This window comes from Clytia hemisphaerica, unplaced genomic scaffold (assembly GCF_902728285.1).
Source record: "Clytia hemisphaerica strain Z4C2 unplaced genomic scaffold, Clytia hemisphaerica genome assembly, whole genome shotgun sequence".
NCBI lineage: Eukaryota > Metazoa > Cnidaria > Hydrozoa > Leptothecata > Clytiidae > Clytia > Clytia hemisphaerica.
Window position 1 is genome coordinate 1,590,789 of NW_027104389.1, and position 20,850 is coordinate 1,611,638.

The following is a 20,850-nucleotide window of genomic DNA, read 5'->3' on the forward strand; positions in this document are numbered from 1 at the left end:
ACTCCTTTTATAGTGGGACAAGCTGGAGTTTTTACAAGCTCTTATGTGGTTTGGTTGGTCTTTAAGATGTAATAAAACAATTTTATTACTTTTTCTAAAGAACGCGTCATCTCTTACTTTAAATGACCAATTAGTGAAGTATCTTATAAAAACTCCAGCTCATCCCTTTATAGTACTATTCTGACTTTGGTTGCTTTGGGGGGGGGGGGGGGGGAGATAAATTATGCGTGAACTCGTGGGAAATTTTATGATTAATCGAAACCCTTAATGATTAAGGGTTGTTAGGATTTTATATAGTCCACGGTCAAAATTCGGGTGGCACATACCCGTCAGCTCGCAACCCTCTAGTACCTACCCCCCCCCCCTACCTAGCCTATCTCCATCCCAACACGCGATTTTTTTATCACTCTGTTGAACGGTGTCAATTTTAATGTCGGGGGTTGGGATGGCAAAATATATCGTTCTTTTTGTCATTTGTGATTTTCTTTTCTTTTTTGATGGTCTGGAAATGTTAATTGAACAGTCTCTTAATACCTTCATGTTTGGAGGGACTGGGCGACTGGGAGTCGAAGTCGAAGTTTCATATTTTCGATTGCCGAGAATTCGAGGGGAATTCTGCGTGTGGGGAGTTCTGCGTGCGATGCGTGGTGTATCAGAATTTTCTCGGAAATTGGGAAAATGAGAAATCGATGACAAACATGGTAGCAAAAAATGCGATCAAAGATTCAAGATTTTTTGGTACAAAAAACCTGCAAATCGTAGTTTTTACGAGATGAAAAAGAGTTCTGGTTAAAATTAAAAGTTCTAATTCTTTAATTCAGATGAAGAAATTTGTAACCTGCTCAGAGGCTTTTGATGGCTATTTGAAAGAGTTAGCATTGGACAATTTTCCAACAGGAAATGGACAATGGGTAAGGAAAGAAAATTTTATTACTATTTTTTTAGCTACCGTGAAGTCGAGTAACTTGCATTAGTGGAGGCTAACATGCATAGCCCTCAAATGAATGACCTTTCTGGTCATTTGACAGATAAAAAAATTCACTCCATTAAGAATTAGTGAATAAGATTTTAGATTGATAAAAAGTACAAAAAGAACGGTAGATGCTGTGAAATCGGATAAATACAGCACTAAACAGGGTTGCGATCAACCTGGCACTCTTCGTCTAGAGAAGTGCAAAGTTCATTTTTTTTTTTTTTTTTTTTTTTTTTTTTTTGGTATTGGTTGTATCAATGGATCAATATCAAAGATAATCAAATAATAACAACAATTTGCCATATATTTCATTGGATCTCTGGCTAACATCAATCCTGCTCAAAAAAGCCAGACAACAACTTGCAACTCCTCTTTGTCTTATCTGGAGAAATATTCTAGACAAAAGTCAAACTCCCCATCTACTGAAATCAAGCTACATCACACCAATCTTCAAAAAAGGCAATCAAGGTTTACCAGAAAACTATAGACCAGTCGCTTTAACTTCGAATGTCTCAAAAAATTTCGTCAGAAGTAAGATACAAAAACATCTTGAAGACAACAATCTTTTTAATTGCAACCAACATGGTTTCAGATCTGGTAGATCCTGCCTGAGCCAACTTCTCTCTCACACAGAACGACTTATCCACCATATAGAAAACGGCAATAATGTGGACGTGATCTACCTTGACTTTAACAAGGCTTTCGACAGAGTCGACCATACCATTCTTCTGAACAAAATTAAAACCAATGGCATCAAAGGCAAACTGCTTGCTTGGATCAAATCCTTTCTAACAGGTAGAACGCAACAAGTCTCTGTTGACTACACACTATCAGAAAGGTCAGAAGTCATCTCTGGTGTTCCCCAAGGATCTGTGCTTGGACCACTACTGTTTCTGATAATGATACAAGACATTGACAAAAAGATATTACACTCTTTCTTATCATCATTTGCTGATGATACACGTCTAATGAAAGAAATCAAAAACCATGCTGATATCATTCAGCTCCAAGATGACATGAACGCAGTCTATGAGTGGACTGGATTGAATAACATGAAATTGAATGGACTTAAATTTGAACATCTCAACTATGGTAGAAATGAAGAACTTAAAGAACTCTCCAAATACTTCTCTGATACCCAAAAGGTGATAGAGACCAAGACTACAGTCAAAGACCTTGGGATCACTTTAGATGTGGGTATGACATATGACAATCATATAGAAAATGTAATCGACAAGGTCAAAGGTATCAGTTCATGGATATATCGAACTTTCAAAACAAGGGACCCTACTGTAATGCTGACCCTATGGAAGACATTGGCAATCCCTCACATTGATTACTGTTCACAGCTATGGTCACCATCCAAGAGACACCAAATGCAACGACTAGAACAGCTTCAAAAATCATTCCTAAATGGAATATTCTCTTTACAAAAACTGAACTATTGGAAAAAACTTAAAACTCTAAAACTATACAGTCTGGAAAGACGTAGAGAAAGATATCAAATCATCTATACTTGGTATATCTTAGAGAAATATTCTCCAAATTTCAACCACTCTGAGAACAAAGGGGGTATCACCTGCTACGAAAACCAGAGACTCGGACGAAAATGCCACCTTAAAGAAGTAAATTCTAAACACAAAAACATTTGGAGAGGCTCACTATCTGAAGAAGGACCTAAGCTTTTCAATTCTCTCCCATTCTACATTCGTAATATCACAAACTGCACAAAAATTAAATTCAAAAGACAACTTGACCTTTTTTTTTCCACACTGCCGGACGAACCACTGCTCTCGAATTATTATCCCTACAGGAGAGCGGATTCAAACAGTGTGAGAGAAAAGAAATGGTGAATCATCGGATTTCCAAATTGGATGATTGAGAGACTCAAAGAACCCATCAAAAGTAAGTAAGTATCATTAGAATACAAAGTTAAATCAAAACTAAAATGGTAGAGTAGAGCTGCAAGCGGAGCTGTGTGGTTCATGATTTGTTTTGAAATTTTGCTGCTTTGATTGGTCAGTCATCATTTGATGGCAAGTTTCCCTCCACTGATGCAAGTTACCCGACTTCACGGTATAGTTTTTTATCACAAATATAAGTTGAAGGTAAAAAAGATTTCAATGTGATCATGACAATCCCCAATTTTTTTACCCAAGACAGAGGGCATCTAACACTTACAGTATTATATACTACCCTGCTGACGCATCAATCTTTACGAACACCGCAGAGCAAAGCAAAGTCCGGTGTGGGATGAGTATACTTTTAACACAGGACAATCTCAACATTAGACTTGGGGCTGGTGCGCATTATTATTGAAACACACAAGTGTCTGGCGGTGTCCAGAATTTCGAAAAATCAACACTTCCTGTGTGGCTGACAGGCTTAGGGATGATACTTTACTTTTTGGCACCGAACTGTCTGGTGCATCAGCTGGGTCGCCACTGGAAAGGTTATAAATGGTTTAGTTTTTAAAGTGATAGAAAAGTAGATAGGTAGCTAGCGCCTCCTGCGTAGTTTATTTGATTTTTAGTGTATAATTGTCTAGAACAGGCTATCTATGTCTATGTATTGTTTTGTCCGGACGGTGTCAAACAAACACACAAGTTCAAACGAAAATCCACATCAAACCAATCGAATGTAATCAAACGAATGTAAAAAAATTCCGCATAAACTTTTTTGGTACCGTTGGAAGTAGATGGGGCCCCGTCTACTCACAATTTTTTTTGAACTGGTAGACGGGTAGTTTTGGACAAAAATTTCTACAATTTTTTGTAGAATAGCTTCTGATTGGCCGATTATGTCTATTGTTCTCCCGAAAAATTTATGCAACAAAACTCTGATTGGCCATTTTTCAAACGATTTTTTTCTGGTGGCAAATTCAAATCTCCAATTCTACCATACTAATTTTTATCTCATGTGAGCTTTGTGAAATGGAGTAAAAATTAGTATGGGTCCAGACTACGTTGGAAGCAGAGTTTTATGAGGTTTAACATACTCAGAACCTTGCGTTGAGGCCCTTGGGGGAAATTATTGGTGAAATATAACATTTAGGACCCATATTCGCTATAAAATGCCTTGAAAAGTGCTATCCTTGCAATGGTAGGTGCCTTTTAAAACACTAAATGTATACCCCTGTCTCAAAAATTTGTGGGGGGATTTCCCAACAAACACTTCTGGAAACCACAATCAATTAAACAGTGTCATCCATGATCTGAAATGGGTCAAGTGCTAGGAGAGTGCCCTTGGGCGAAAGCACATGGTGATAGTGCTGACTTTCAAAGACTTTGAATAGCTTTGATATGTTTTTAGTGTAGCTGATGACCAGTACAGTGCTCAAAAACGGGCATTATTATTTATTTATTATTTTAGGGCAAAAAAGTACACTTCAGGCTTGATTTTTACCAAAGGTTTTCCCCAAGGGCCTCATCATGAGGCTCTGAGTATGATAATGAAATCTACATAAAATTTCGCTTCCAAGAAAGTTTACGCGGATTTTTTTCTACGTTCACCCCTGTTTTATTGTATTTCAGCCAGACTATAAGTCACTGTTTTTAAATTAACCTAATTCAACTCTTTTTTAGAGAAACAACCTACGTTATCGTTCTGATTTGCTCCAGTATTCGAAAACTAAAGGTTAGCTGAAATCTTCCTTATTTGAATCTTTCTTTAAATTAGAAAAATATGTTTGTGTTTTTACGTATTGTTTTAATACAGTGCCGTAGCAACTGGGGGGGCAAGGGGGGGGGCTATGCCCCCCCAATAATTTTTTCAAAAATGGTTATTTTGAAAAATGCAAAGTTTTTCTTTTTTAATTTGTCATAATTGTCTTTTATGTGCATGTTTTGAGTGTATTTTTAAGCAATCTAGAGCTCAAATTTTTAAAATTTCCCCCCTCGGGCCAAACCATGGTTGGCCCTCGCGGTGTCACTAAACTTTAGCCCCCCCCAATATGAAAATGCTTCCTACGGCACTGATAAAGATAAAATGTATATACTATTCACAGATTTATGGTATAAATTTTTTTTTTGTGTTAGGAGGTTATTTCTTCTTTTCTAATAATCATTTTTCTCGTAAATATCAAGTTTCTTTGGAATGTTTGTTGGTTTGTTCTGAGACTCAGTTAGTTATAAAGAATGTTTTGTTTTGTCTGTTGTTTAACCCCTTTTTTGTTTCTTTGTATTTGTGTGCGAGTTTTTGTTTATTTTTCTAGAGGCTGAGTGTTGGACGTCCTTAAGACATGTTTAAAGCCGCTGCACCTGTCGCAAGTCGGGGACTCCAGATTGCATTTGTTTGGTTTTTGAGTGGTTTTTGGTGTTTGTGTTTATGTGATTGCTGTTTTGTTTTTCTGCTTGGCTTTTTAAACTTTATGTCTATTGTTTGTTGGTTCTTTTTCGCATAAAATTCTCATTTCTTGACAGAATGTTTGATTGGTTTGATTTATATATTTAGAAAAATTAAAAAAAAAAGGAATGAAAAAAAACGGAAAAAATGTATAATTATGAAAATATTGGTCCCTTTATATATATATATTTTTAATAATTTTTAATTTTAAATAACAACATTGCAATTAAAGGTTTTGTTTTTAAATAAGAGTTGTTTGCTTACTCATCAATTTTAATTCACAAGCTTTTTCACATTGGATTGACACGGATGTGGTGCAAGATTGGCCAGAAAGAGGGAAAGAAAAACATTTTTTGCTGATATCAGCATAATATAACAACAACAGACACTGTCCTGGTATGAAATATGTGTTTGACATGAAACGGGAACACTTTATGTAAAAATAAAACCTTTAAGTCCTAAAACTTGAAAGATTTTATTTTGATACTAGGCTCCTTCTTTTTATTATTTAGAACCATCTTTAATCACGACAGAGAGTTTACACGAACTGAACCAAAAAGGACCTTTCAAAAAAGACGTGAAATGGAGTCGTGATGTCAAAAAATTACAATCAGATTCAGTCGAGGATCCAGCATTGATAGATAAAAAGAATCTTCATTTGTATATCAAGCACCTTCGTTTGGTTGACAAAAATGTAAGAGTTTTTTTATTTATCATATGCACCATTACCGAGTTTATGTATTTACACTTTTGAGGACGGTAGAGTGACTGAAGCGATTTGGAAAAACCCGCAATTCCGCCCCGCAAAATCGAGGATGGTAAAAGTGCTGATTTACCGTCGTCCTCAGCTGGTCAGGATCTACTCAAATTAGAACCTTACCGTCTCCGTCACTGAAAAACACACATACATAAACTCGCTATTGCAATGTCTTCAACGGATCCAACAACTAATTTGTTAAAAGTGATGTGTTGACTGATTTTACAGTGAATTCTTAGTGGAGAAGTAGGGTGATTTTTGCGTGAGATGAAATTCCTTGTTGCTTTACCTGCTGATATGTGAAACTTATTGAAGTACACTTTTCTCTCTCCGAATTTTAAGTTCTATCCAATGATATGGTCAGACCTGAGTTCCATAACAAACTAACCATGCCTCAGAAAATATGGCAAAGTCACTCTGTTATTTTCATTTCAGATTTCTACATTGGATTATGATTTCCATAAGTTTTCAAATCTTTCTGAATTGATTCTAAGTGCAAACTACATCGAAGAAGTTAATGCTGCAGCTCTACCAAGTAAATTAAAAGTAATAAAGCTTTATTTTAACTATAATGTATTTCTTCCATTAAAATTTTAATTCACTCTTGATGTGTTTAAGACTTAAGAGTTTTATTGGATACTAGAGAAAAAAATTTTGCACTATATAATTGGGTTATCTTTTGCCAATCGAATGCAACATAATTGGCAACCAGGGCAAAATCGGCATATTTTGAAAATCAATCGAATTGGCCGTTTTAAAGATTAGTTGTCCACAAGCTTTTTGTGAGATAGATCGTCTTTTTTATTAAGGTGTTGGAGTTATGTGGCAACAGATTAACCAGCGTTGAATCTTTATCTTTGCATGGACCTCCTTTACAACATCTTGGTTTGGGTTATAACCTGATCAAATCTGTCAGCGATTTTGTTGAACCTATGTCGTGGTATGTATACATGCATTATTTCATGGAGATATTTTTCTCAGATTTGTTGGCTTTGCTTCGTCGTTGCCAAGTGAATTAAGCGGTAATGGGCCATTCCATTAGATTTCCATATATGGGGGGGGGGTGGACGAACCTTTTTCAAGTCAAAGACAGTTTTTTGAAAAGGGTTGATACCCCTGGAAAATGTCATAATTTGTAAAAAGGCCCTTGGAAAATTTCTCTTTAAATCTTTAAGTGATGGTGGATGAACTAATATCAGGGTTTTACCCCCCGGAAATTTTAAAATATTTTTCTACCACCTGGAAAAATGAAAAAGCACTTTTTTAGACCCTCTGGAAATTCTGCTCGAATTACCCCCTGGAAATGTTCGTCCACCCAATGTTAGATGTAATCATAAAGCTCTTTATGTTCCAAACTTTCGCTAATTTATCTTTTTCATCCACCTACAAAAGCTATTGATAGACTTAAGTTCCATTGCTTGTGTTTCTCACGATTTTTTATAAATTCCTGCACTCAAAAGAAATTTCATGTGTGTAATAAATGATATTGTACTCATCTTTTCGTCTTTATTTAGGGAATGTCTCCTTTCACTGGATTTATCATTCAACCGAGTGGGTAACTTGAAAGAAACTTCAGCAATATTATCGACTTTACCAAAACTGAGAAATCTTTTGCTTCAAGGAAACCCTGTATTTGTAAGTTAAGTTAATCAACGCAGTTAATCAACTTTCATTCATTTGAAGTAACTCTGCTTCGAGAAATGTTTGGAAATAAAATGTACAATACTCACAAAAAAGCAGCTCAACTGAATAGAAAAATGTAAGTCAAAGATTATAAAATAGGGGACTCATTTTTCGCGTTTTTTCGACTTTTTTGAAAAGTAATTTTTTAGCATTTAGACCATAACTTTTTATCTAGTTGACTAAATTTAACAAATGACCCCTCAAAATTTAAGTTTATCCTTCTTTTTTCCAATGCAAAAGGATTAATGCTTTAACAGTTCATAGAACTCGAGAAAATTCACTTCAAAGAGGGGGACTTTTTTCTGGGACGCCCGGTATCTTACAAAATTATCCTGATAAAGTGCAGCGAAACTCTGCGTTGATTGTTATACGATTTGAAGGTAAATAAAGCAATAAAACCAGGCCACAGGAGCCGTTTGAAAGTCAAACTTTAATTAAAATTTAAAGGCGTCGATTTTTCAATTTCTGAAAACGGTGTCACCTCAACTATCTTAAAGATAAAGATTAGAACTCGTAATTCGTATCTACCATTTAAGTTATTTGCCGGTTACCGTGGTTACGTGATAGATACAATCAAAACATTGAGCATTTTGGATGACGTCAAAATTACTGCCGATGAGAGACATGTGTTCAAAGGGATTAGTACATTAAAAGGTGTGATGTTTATCATGTTAAATTATTTGAAATTATATTTTCACGTTTAATTTAGCTTGTGACGTAGCGTTTTTTGATGTTAGGCAGAATTTGAGCTTGGGCACTGTAAAGGCTTCTTTGCGGGTAAAACTCTAATCAAGGATGGCGGAATAGCTTATTCCAAGGTTATAAAAGTTAGTAGTTGTAACATTATTTAATTTTTTCTCATTAGACCTTCCACTGGAGGAATTTCAATTTAATGTCAACATAGACCATTTGAAAGGATTCGAAAAGCAAGAGGACTGCGGAGTAAGGCATTAATAAATTTCAACCAGCACTTATTCACGCTCCTGTGTCGTAAACCCGCTGGGGACCCCAGGCTAACTGAAAAATTTGGCAAAGATTTCGTCCCGGTGGGAAAATCCCTGGAATTTCAGCCCCACTGGGACATTTACGTTGATTTCATCCCCAATCGGGACTCAATGTTTAAAAATTGCATTCCAAAATCATCACATTGGATTTTTCAACCTTGGAACAATAGAATTACTATCCATATTGGGATTTCAATAGGAATTTTTATTCCCATTGAGGGAAAATGTTCCACCGGGCCTGTGAGACAGGGGTGTTTATTCGTACCTTCTTCCTAGTCACTCATGTATTGGGTGAATTTTTTCTCTCAAAGTTGTTTACCAATTGAATTAGACGATGCTATTGTCCGTTTAAAGTAAATGCGAGAAAGAGTTAGGGCGTCAGGGCGGTTTACGGGAAAAAAGTGGCGGTAGAGTTTTGGAACAAACTGTAAACATCTCCGCCACTGCTTACTCCACCCGAATTTATCACGCCTCTCCTAAACTATTCCCTTTTTAGTGATCTTGTGTAGACGATAGGATCGTCTACAATTAAATTCATTACACATCAATTACATAGTCACAATGGGCTTTTCCAGAAAAAAATCGTGCACCCCCTGTTAAGAAGGTCCATTTCCGTTCCAAGGGGGTGAGGTTTGAAATGCAGTGGAATTCCGTAAGGGTAGACGAAAATCCGCCAAAAATAAGCGGAATTCCAAGGGGGGGGGTAGGTCACAAAAGGTTGGTTGCCCTGTATAAGTGACTTTCATGCCAGTATTCTAAGATTTTCAATTTTGCTTCCCAATGTAAATTTCTTCGTACGACAAGATAATTGAATTTGAATACGTTTTTTTTCTCAATAATAACGCAAGATTTGTTCATGGAATTGTTTTATTTTTCCCTAGACAAAGTTGAATCTTTCTTTTTCCCATCAATGCTCATATGTTTAAATATGATTTTTAGAACATTGAAGAATTTCCAAGGACCGTAATCAAATATCATGTAGAGATCGATTTCATTACTTCGTATGAAGTAAAGGACCAAGAGCACTCAGAAACGACAAGTATTTATTTCAAGATTTACTTCAACCATCCTGCGATATCATCTTTCTTTCCCGACGACAATACCAAACAATCTCAATCGATTTATAGTCCCTTCTTGCTATGCCTACTTTAAGGGAACTTATTTTGGCGACTGATGAATTTTTTTAATTTTGGCGGGAACAAATTTTGTCTAAATTTGCCGAATTCGCCAAAATTAGTTCCCGTCAAAATAAGTTCTTAAGGTACTATAAACCCTGCGTAACGTAAAGGAAGAGTATTCGGCTACGATTGTTTCGATTTTGGGTCATACAAAATGGTGCTTGACGCTTCTCTGGCTAATACTCAGAAGTTCCATTTACGGTCACAAGCTTACTTACCTTAAAGGAAAGAAATTTTGGCAAAAAAAAAATCGGGGGAATCGGTGAATTTCTTGTATTTTTCAAATTCGTGCCATTTCATGCCTTAAACCAGTGTTTTTGGCTTTTTGATAACGAATCCTGACCAAAAACATTCTGCAACCACCAACTTAAATTCCTCTTAAATTTATTTTTTCCAGCTATCCACTAAAATGAATTATTCTTGTAAGGTACTTTTACATTACATCTTATAAAAGTCGTGAGTAAAACCGATTTTAAGCAAGTTTCATGTTTCGTTTTCATGTTTGTTTTCATGTTTGTTTCCAGCGGTGGTGGCTCATGTTGCGAGCCATGGCGCTGATGGCGAACATCGTGATAGCACTTCTTCTCATCAAAAACAACCTCCTCAAGGTACACACCCCTATTTCTTCTTTCTGAAACTACTATACAGCCTAATGTAGTCTGATTCGCAGATCTTAGTAAACTTATTTAGTACAAAAAAACTTTTTCATTAGTGGAATAACAAAACATAATGATAGGTATAAAATATTTCGTATTTTATTTACACACGCAAACAATGCTATTATTATATTAAGCGTCGTTAATTTTGTGCCGCCTGTAATTTCAAGGCATTCAGAGTTTTCAAATTAAATAAACTCACTCGAATTTGTAGGTTCCTAGCAAAGCCATCGAAAATTTCAAATTTTAAAGGTTTTATTTTTACTGTTCCCGTTTTATATCAGACACGTATTTAATATCAGGACAGTGTCTACTTATGGTTATATTTATGCTGATAAAAGCAAAAAATGTTTTTCTTTTCCTCTTTCTGACCAATTTTGCTCCACATCCGTGTCAATACAATGTGAAAAAGCTTGTAAATTAAAATTGATGAGTAAGCATACGATATCACTCTTATTTAAAAAGCAAAATCTTTTCAGCAAATTATTCTTCAAGTTTTATTTTCTCTAGGCTTTGTATCTGCTCTGTCAAAGATTGACAGGACAAAAACGTACAAAATATAAGTCCTACTCAAACACCTTAGGGAAGGTTTGCTTAGACATAAAAATTAAATGAAGAAAATGTCCAAAAATCTCTGACATAACCAAGTATATGTTCAAACTTTTTCATCTGTCGTTAACAATAAAATGATAAATTCTCTTAACAAAGTATAATAACTAAGTGATATAAGATCATGTTTTGGGATCCTAGCCGAAATATGTATAATTCTAATGCTGATCAAACTATGAACCATCTTTGAGATATCACATAATGTCACCTAACACAATAGGTATATAGATCGAATTTACGCGGAATTTAGTAGACGGAAGGACATCGAGTTAGGAACAAAATCTCCACCACTGTTTTCTCCGCCTCCCGTCTTTAAAAAATTACCCCCTTCTGAATTATTCTGCTTACGGTGACCTTGCAATCATATCATTAGAAATCGATGTGCTTCAGCTAGCAGCCAATGGAGACTGCACCACAATGCCAGGCTCTTTCTCCAAATCCTATGGATAGATTATCATAATTTTTTGAAAAAGTTTATTTAGATAAAAAACAACATTTATCTTATTTTTAAAAAGCAGTGATTACTTCAAAATTGATCCAAACAAACGAACTTCCAATCCCAACACCACTGGTCGAAAACGAGACTGATGTAGAGATTTCTTTCCAATTCGCAAAAGCAATCAGCTCCAATAACTTAACTGAAACACATGAGCTGTTGAGCAAAAAGATTGCCATTCGGGTTGTTGAAAACAGAATTTTGGTGAAAAATGAACCCAAACCAAACGCATCGCCACCTGTCGTTGAAAAAATGGATACTACACTGAAAGGTTTTTGTTTTCTTGTTTTTCTTTATACTTAAGCACATCTTTTGCGTTGACTGTTTTAACCTCGGTTGTTGCTATTGAAATTGAGATCTCTTTTTCATCATTTAATACACATTTTTATAAGCAACTCTAATTTTCTTGTCAGGGCTGGGGTTGCCTAGCATTTTAGCTCATTTTCTGAAAAATTTGCTTTGACCACCCCTGATATTATACCATATTTATGTTTATTGGGTCAAGGGCTATCGTTTTCCATGCTTAGATTATCTAAAAAGCTTTTACTTTATAAGGAAGTGAACAAAATTTGGCTAATTTCAGGGCTCGAGCCTTAGCAACTTGGTTGCTTATAATAAAAAAGGTGTACCTGAAGAGGATACAAGCATTGATAAATATGCTTGTTTAATTCTAGAGCCAATGCCAAAGAAAGACGGAAAAAGCAAATCGAAAATCTCCCTCGCTAAGCAGCAGGTAAGTGGATTCCTCTCTTGAAATTTTTACCAATCGAAGGAAATTATGTGGTTCCACTCATACTTGAAATTCGTTATAAATATGTAATGTATCGAAAGATTAAGTTTTTAATGTGTGACTTTTTGGACCATTTATACCCCTGAGACAAAATATACCATAGAGATTCCCAGCTGATGTACAACGTTGTTTTACCTTCATCTGACTTTATATGAACGCTAGCGATGTCAGATGGACGTTCTGTGCCAGCTGCGGAGGACACAATCCAGGGAAACTGTTTTTCTTAACTCACTCCAAAAGTTCATTACTTTCTCATAGAAAGATGAGAAGGACAAGGCGGCAACAAAGGGAGGTGGAGGCGGAGGTGGCGGAGGAAAAGCTCCCAAGAAGTTAACAGACAACGAAGTTCATGAATGGTCACGCGCTCAGTACACTATTGCTTGTTCAAACATCGAACTTGATCAACTCCTGACTGAAGGTAAGCTTCATCTCATAGGATCAGGTAGGTCCAACTGTGATGCATCATGTTTTGACGCTTTTACCAGTTGGGTATGGCACAATAAGTGTGATAGTGTGGGGCGGTGAAAATATTTCGTTCCTTTTTCTTTTAGATATAACTTTCCCCTTTGTCATAGCATGTACTATTTACTGTTTCCATAGAATTCTCTTTTTAAATTACTGCTAGCAACCTAATTTCATTTTTCTACCAATTTTTGTCTCGAATAGTTCGGATGATTCGAGTTAATTGATTGCAAGGGCTTTCTGTCAACTTAAAAATGTATCACACTTCTTGAAGCTATTGTATTACAAACATCCTAAATTTACCCATCTTCTCGCAACAGATTGTTCTCGACACGAGCAAGTGATCAAATTTGAACGATTGCCGGTGCCCGCTGCCGAACCGCGCGTTGAGAGCGCCGCCAACAATAACACGCTCAACAACAGTCATAACAAGAAGTCTGATTCCACCAAGAAATTGAAAAATAAAGATAAAGGTACTCAAAGAAAGTCATTCAAACACCCCCTGTTTATGTTATTCTCTGTGAAAAAAGTATCCCAAATTAAATTTTCAGCGGATCGTCAGCCACCAGGCTAAAAACATTTCCGTACTTTCTCCGATAGAAATTGGTCTCTTAGCCGTAACTTAATAAAAATTTAAATATTTGAAAAAGATTTTGTGCGTGTGGAATACAGAATAGAGCATGAAAATAATAATGTCTAAAAAGTTTTTGTACTCTGTACCAAAATATAAGTACGTAGTACAAAGGATTCTCTTTACGACAATGAATTTTTAAATTTCCGTAGATATCCAATCTGTTTACCGACAAAAGTTTTTGTGAAGACACTTTCTTGTTTCTTACAGATTTATCTGGTCGTTCACCCAGTCGCACAACATCGGTTCGGAACAGCTCGCGAAATAAAATGAAATGTGATACGCCTTCCACCACCGCCACTACCATATCAGAGACAATCCCGCCCAAAGATATAACTCTTTCGGTTGCCGTAGAATTGGTACGTTGGAAGAGTGTCAAAGATGGCGCACTGCATACGAAAGATGTCAGTCGTTCTGTATCATTTTGTTGAATATTAGATAGAGGTATTTCGTATGTAGATTACTTCGATAGTTCTAAGTTTAACCTTTAAGTCTTTGTGTATATATTCCTGAAATTTAATTTTGGCGAAAAATTGAAAAAATTTGCTTGTTTTTGCTCCGGACCATCGAAGGGATCTACATGTGAAGTATCTCAAACCATCTGATTATCTCTTTTATTTAGTCTTTGAATCTTATAGAATTTGAGACTTTATCAAAAATTTGTCTTCCATACCATCATTCTTCTAATCGCACGATGGGTTATTTTTTCTTATTTGGCACGCCGTCAAAGAGAGCAATTAATCGTTAATTGCATCCTGTAGAGAGCAATTAATCGTTAATCACACTCTCCAATGCTGCGCCAATGTTTACAAAATTGATTTTAATGTTTTTTCTTACATTTTTTTTGCATCGAACGTTTTAATTGCATTCGAAATTTATTTTATGAGAAAGAAAATCAATAAACAACAATAAAATAAAGACATAAGAGAAGAGAAAAATATAAAACTCTCAGTGTAATTTCTGTAATTTACTTTCCTAACTGGGAAAAAGTAGTGAAAGCCATTGTGCGATTAGCTCGTAATCACATAATAACTCGTACAATTCGAAAATTGCACTCGTGATTTTTTTGTTTCGAATTTTCCTCGTCCTTTCGGACTCGGAAAATTAATAACAAAAAAATCACTCGTGCAATTATATTCGAATTGCACTCGTTATCATGTGATTAGTACTAGTAATTTAACCGATCTGGAAAATGATTAGGGGAAAAGATTAGAGAACAAATTGAATTAGAAGACTCCCCACATTGTTATTATCCATATTGTCAGATCTTATCCTTAAGGGAAATTTTAAGTTTTGGAATTTCAAATATCTAATTAAAATCTGTAAATAATTTATTTATTACCTATTGTTCCAATTTTTTTACTATGTGAATAAAATTAAATGCGCTGAATACAAATTATTTGGACTACCTTAGCTAACCATATTCCGATAAATTTTTACGAAAGGCTTCAATTAACCACATTTCAATGTTGAAATAACCCAATCAACTTACCTCAAACTATTTTCCTGACCACCCTAAGAAACTTTGGTAGGCTTTTTCGTCCATGACTTGATCTCTAAAAATAGGATACGGGGTTTAAAGACAAATTTAAATTTGAGTTTAGTACAATGTACTAAAAAGAAGTACCAAAGCTCTAGTCGTAGAAAAAAGTTAGTACAGTGTACTAAAAAGGTAGAAAAGGGTGGTACCAATAGGACACTGAGTGGTACTCCCCCCCCCCCTGGACAATGTGAAAAATCTGCCAAAGTCTATCCCTTCCCCATTTCTATGGGACAGTGTCTGCCTATTGTTATATTGCTGATGTAAGTAAAAAATGTTTTTCTTTTTCTCCTTTATGACCAATCTTGCTCCACATCTGTGTCAATTCAATATCAACAACAAGTGATACTTTTTGGACCTACCTGGTTATGCATTTAACACATATATATGATATCTACGTGAGCGTGACCATTAAACAATCATTCAGAACACAAATAGTGACGATCTATTAAAATTAGTCGTTTGTTTCTTATAGAAAAACGTTTAGAAACCAAAATTTCATGCTCTTGAAATATTCTTTCATATTCAAGACTTCGTGAGCTAAAAAAACATATATCTCATCAAAAAATTGAGTAATTTGGCTAAAAACATTGATGTATGCTTATTAATAGTGATTCTTATAGATAAACATGCGTTTTTTGAGCTGAAAAATTCGTTTGTTACAAAATCTGCTTGAGCCATCTTTTACCTACTTTCATGCGAAAAATAAAAAATAAAAAAACAATGATTCAATATTTCACGAGTCCAAAAAACCCGTTTTTTAGCCGTTTTTTGGCCCAAAATTTTTTTTCGAAAATCGGACTCCGTCACATTCGAGGGTTTATAGTTATGCATCTTTGTGCATAAAGAATGAAAGAGCCTCGAGAAAAGCTAATACCTAAGTAATTGATAAATAAAATAAATATCGAATTTGGGATGAGCTGGAGTTTTTACAAGATACTTCACTAATTGGTCATTTGAAGTGATAGAGATGACGCGTTCTTTAGAAAAAGTAATAAGATTCTTTTATTACATCTTAACGACCAACCAAATCAAATAAGAGCTTGTAAAAACTCCAGCTTGACCCTCGAATTTGGCCAGTTTTTCTATAAAAACACGCCAAACAGCCAAAATTTCACGTCTAAACACACATATTTTTCAAAAGTAAGCGCTCGTGAGCAAGAAAAACATCTATATCATAAAAAAATTGAGTAATTTAACTAAGAACATTGATGTATGCTTATTTAATAAAGATTCTTATAGATGAACATGCGTTTTTTGAGCCAATAATTTTTTTTTACAAAAATCTGCTTGAGCCATCTTTTACCTATGATAGTACCTAGACTAGCAAACTACCCTACTTTCATGCAAAAAATCATATCGTTTTTTAGCCGTTTTTTGGCTCAAATTTGCCCAAAAAGATTTCTTCTCGAAAATCGGGCTCTGTCACATTCGAGGGTTTATAGTTACACATCTTTGTGCAAAAAATCAGAAAAAACTAATGAGCCAATCTCGAGAAAAGTTGGTAACGAACGAACAGACGGACGAACGGACAGATGTTAATTTATAGGACCTCCACCGGGGTAGGTCCCAAAAGCTTGTAAATTAAAATTAAAGATTGAGCAAACGATATCACTCTCATAATATTCTTTAGCTGGATGAAAGTTTCCGAACTTGGAGAAACGACTGTAAAAGAAGGACACGGATAAAACTTTTGTTGTATTTAATTGTTGTATTTACAAAATATTTTTAAAGGTCATTTTACGATTAAGCATAAAAAATACCATGCGGCTAAAATAATATTCATGAGTTCTGTTAACTAAAACATCTATGCAATGCAGAACGGAATTTCAATTATAAAAAATCATGTTTTTTGTTACACTATGTTCCGCGGACACAGACACTGCGACCAGAATATTTATACTTCGTCAGTGAAACAAATTAGGGTCAAGGCCAGGTGGGAAGAAGTAATAACGTAATAATGGAAAAAAATCAAACCGTTTTCCTTAGCCCAAATCTTTTATACGGGAGCATCCGAGAAAAAGAAACCACACGTGCAGTGCTTACGACCATCTAAAACAATATCTTGCTTGACTTGAAATCATGTAAAACATTCATTGAAAGCTGCTTGCGAATAGTGATTCAAAAGGGGGTACACCCATAGAAGAGAATCATAAAAATTTTGAATACATCTTAAGCGTGGTTTCAATAGCGTGCTAACGTGCGGAAGTGTGTGACAAGAAACTAGAGATGAGATCTAATCTATTGGAACTACATACTCTTTCACGCGATAGCACACAGTTTAAACAGGGTTAAATCACGATACAGTCAAAAAATATAAAATTCTTAAACAAGTTTTCCTTATAGTGATGAATAAAAAAGTTCACAACTTATAATCGGAGGGAGTTGTTTCTCCTTCTTTCTAACGAGTTCCATAAAAAGAAGATTTTGTCTCATAACCATTTTTTGGGAATAGAATTTCGGTTCTCTTTTTAATAGAAGTGCAACGACTGCCGCGTCTGGAAACCATTACCAAGGTGATCAAATCCCTTGAGTCTTCAATTGTTAAATTATAAATAGAGGAACTTCTTTTGAACTCCTCCCGGAATCAATAACTATAGCAATATTTTGAAAACGAGGTAAGCGTTGTTCATGCTGGTTCGTGACTTAATTTATGAAAAGATCATCAAGTCTCTTTAATTAACATAGTGATAGAGGTTGGAGGATGACAGATAAAAACCAACAAGACAAACATCCATTCCAAAACAACACAATTCTTTCACTCATTCAATATCCCCCATAACCATACGCACTTGGCATTGCCTGTCTGGGCGGCAATTGTGGTTGTTGGGCGGCACCGGGTGGACTGTTCATAGTGGAACGGTTAGGGTTTGTTACCAAGCCGACCATTTTTTCACTTTTGACTTTCCGTAAATGGTACTCGATACGTTTATTCATGTAAGCTTCGACAAATTGATCAATCTGTTCGTTCCCTTCGTCGGCTTCCATGTAAGCTTGCGCGATGCTCTATAATGGAAAACAAACAGAAACGTGTGCTATACTATGTGCTGTAAAATGATGGTATTACAGCAAAATCAGAAATTGAAAATGGCAATTTGAATTCACTTTTTAAAGTAGATCACCAGGCAGAGTTAGATTGAAACCACGCTATACACATTGAAAAGTATGAAAGGGGGCAGATTCAAAATTTCAGGTTAACACGCAAAAACGAACACACGAAAATTTACCCACTTGATACAGTTTCACCTAAAAAAAACAACAAGTAAGAAAACACACAACAAACTAACCTCTGATTCTTCTTCTGACTCTGAGGTAGCTGCTTGAAGAACAGCTAACATTCCATCCAAAGACACTTTTCCACCTGGAGAGGAAATATGAAAAGACAAATAAATAGAAATTGAGGGAAATATGCCTAAAAAACATTCACATTGAACGGACAAATTTAACATAACTTATTAACAACTCTTTATTCATGATATGCGCCATTGCAATGTCATCTGACATTACATCACAGACCCAACAGCTGATTGGTCGTAAGTGACGTAAAATCAGCCAATACATCACTTTCAACCAAAACAGTTGTACACAATTGACCAGAACTAACAAGTTATTCTGATTTTCAATTCACTGCTTTATCGTTTGGGGAGGAAAACGGATTGAAACGGATAAAAACTTCTGACGGAGCTCATAATTTCTCATTGAGCTTCCATATTTGGTTCCGATCCAACCAACCTGCTTTAATTCAAAGAAGTATTTTGTTAGAAATCCATCATAGTATAACATCACTTACTTAATTGACTTTGCATTTGAGCATATTTTTGTTTGAGGTCATTCTGACGGTTAGCTAGTTGAACAATTTCTTCTTGAAGATGTCTGACTTCAGGCTCCATAGAGAGATTGGTGACTGCTGTATCCTTGATCTGGCTGCTCATTTCTTCGATCTTTCGCTGCATTTTCTTGACCTGGTAAAAAGGGAAAAGCAAAATTCATACAAGATTCCAAACACCTTCCCATTCCTTAGAAAGATTACTGGTTTCCAAAGCCGTCATATAAGATTTGTGGAAAGGTGTTTGATAGATATTGGCGATGTAGCGAATATAATTTGCTTACTTCTGGGGCCCTAAAAAAGGTTTAGACGAAAACGATCATTTTTATCATAAAGAGGACCTAATTTTATTTTGAAGTCTTACACGTTTTGGGTTTTGAATAAACATTAACACTTTAAAGATAAGTATCCAGCTTATGCTTTAATAAAAACATTAAACCTCCCAGTATACTTAGAAGAAACCAAAGCTCAAAAGAAATTTATTCCACGCATTAAACTCGAGAATGTTTTACACCTGTTCCCCCTGAGCTGTACTATGGTATTTCCTTTTTCATTTTGGTGATTTTATTCATTTGTAAAAGCCTCTTATTCTACAAGACACACAGTAAATAATTTGAAGTAAAATGATTCATTGATTGAATTGGATGAGATAGTTAGACAATTTTGGTCTTAGAATTAATGGCTTCAAAGATCTGGAAAGAAAGCAAACAAGCATTATCATTTGTATGCCTGTTCTGAGCTTTGGACCAAATCAATCAGTTTATCTTCATTATCCACCAGTTGGTTTAATTCCTCATTACTTGCATCCTTGATCAGTGCTTTCAGACTGTTAGTTGCACTTTCAAGCCATTGTTGAACTTCTGAATGTGATGTGGTCGTTGTTGTATTAGTTGTGGTTGTGTTATTTATTGACATTGACTGAACTTGCGATGTAGGATAAGGTGCTGGTTGACGTGATTGTGTACTGTTTGGTGTTGGGTAAGGTGGCTGTGCACTTGAAGTAGGGTAAGGTGCCGCATGGGTGGTTGGGTACGGAGTAGGTTGTTGGGACTGTTGTGGGTAAGATGAGGGGTAATTTGATGTATTGTTTTGCTGTGGGTAATTTTGTCTTTGTGGTTGATTATAGGATTGATATTGTTGGGGAGGCATTGGCATTCTATAGTTTCGTGGATAAGACATTTTGAATTTTCTTTATTTTGTGTCTATTATAATAGTAAAAGTAGATAATTTTGTTTATATTAATCTTTAAAGAAAATTTGCTCTAGAGCACTTTTAAAATTGGAACTACCTAGACTAACTCTTCAAACAGGATATTTGAACATCCTTTAATGTTAGCACACTTTGTCAAATCTGGCAAATTCTGACACAAAATAATCTGCAATGGAGATAAAAAAGGTTGCAAATTTTGATACAATTTTGATATCTTGATTAAATTTCATTTTAATAGATTCAAAAAAATTAGAAGATTAAGATAAAAAATGAAGAGTAAACAAGCTACATGTTAAAATGGACCTACCTGAAGATTGACGTAATAAGAAAATAGGATAAAATGGCAACAAAAGTATGACTAAGTACCCCATTAATATAAAAACTATGGCTATGGGTTGAGTTAAATTGATGCAGAATATAGAAAATCAACAGTCCTGAATGTTTGGATGGTAAAAAATATGCTTTCCAAAAAAGTATAACAAGTACTTTGACCAAAACAATCGAGCAACCTCAAAAAAAACGAACAATTTCCCCCTACTAAAAGTTCAATCAAAAATACCGTTTGATTGGTTTGATTGATTAGCTCTGGCTGATTGCGCCTCAATACAATACACAATGACAGCTTTCTGCTGGCTAGACGCAAAAATCTGCGAAATTTTTCAAGACTTTGGACCAATAGTAAGTCTTAAATA

General features: G+C 35.3%; 2 protein-coding genes across 3 annotated transcripts; one reads left to right on the top strand and one right to left on the bottom strand.

Annotated features, from left to right (window-relative positions):
• Window positions 1–675: 675 nt before the first annotated feature.
• LOC136819585 (leucine-rich repeat-containing protein 43-like) lies at window positions 676–14,968 on the top strand. Of its 2 annotated transcripts, XM_067075818.1 has the most exons (15): window positions 676–911; window positions 4,558–4,609; window positions 5,830–6,011; window positions 6,510–6,620; window positions 6,884–7,014; window positions 7,589–7,709; window positions 8,294–8,411; window positions 8,623–8,699; window positions 9,701–9,800; window positions 10,464–10,547; window positions 11,723–11,971; window positions 12,375–12,433; window positions 12,749–12,908; window positions 13,273–13,425; window positions 13,794–14,968. In XM_067075818.1, the coding sequence occupies exons 1-15, from the start codon at window positions 822–824 to the stop codon at window positions 14,012–14,014; spliced, it is 1,908 nt and encodes a 635-aa protein (XP_066931919.1). In that variant the 5' UTR covers window positions 676–821; the 3' UTR covers window positions 14,015–14,968. The 2 variants fall into 2 exon arrangements, with proteins under 2 accessions (XP_066931919.1, XP_066931920.1); XM_067075819.1 differs by lacking the exon at window positions 4,558–4,609 and having other exon boundaries at window positions 827–911.
• A 2,395-nt stretch (window positions 14,969–17,363) lies between these two features.
• LOC136819586 (vacuolar protein sorting-associated protein 37B-like) lies at window positions 17,364–20,183 on the bottom strand. Its single transcript, XM_067075820.1, has 4 exons — window positions 19,679–20,183; window positions 18,914–19,085; window positions 18,411–18,484; window positions 17,364–18,129 (listed from the first exon to the last, which is right to left on the bottom strand). Exons 1-4 carry the CDS (start codon window positions 20,126–20,128, stop codon window positions 17,890–17,892), a joined length of 936 nt encoding a protein of 311 aa, XP_066931921.1. The 5' UTR covers window positions 20,129–20,183; the 3' UTR covers window positions 17,364–17,889.
• Between the last annotated feature and the right edge of the window lie 667 nt (window positions 20,184–20,850).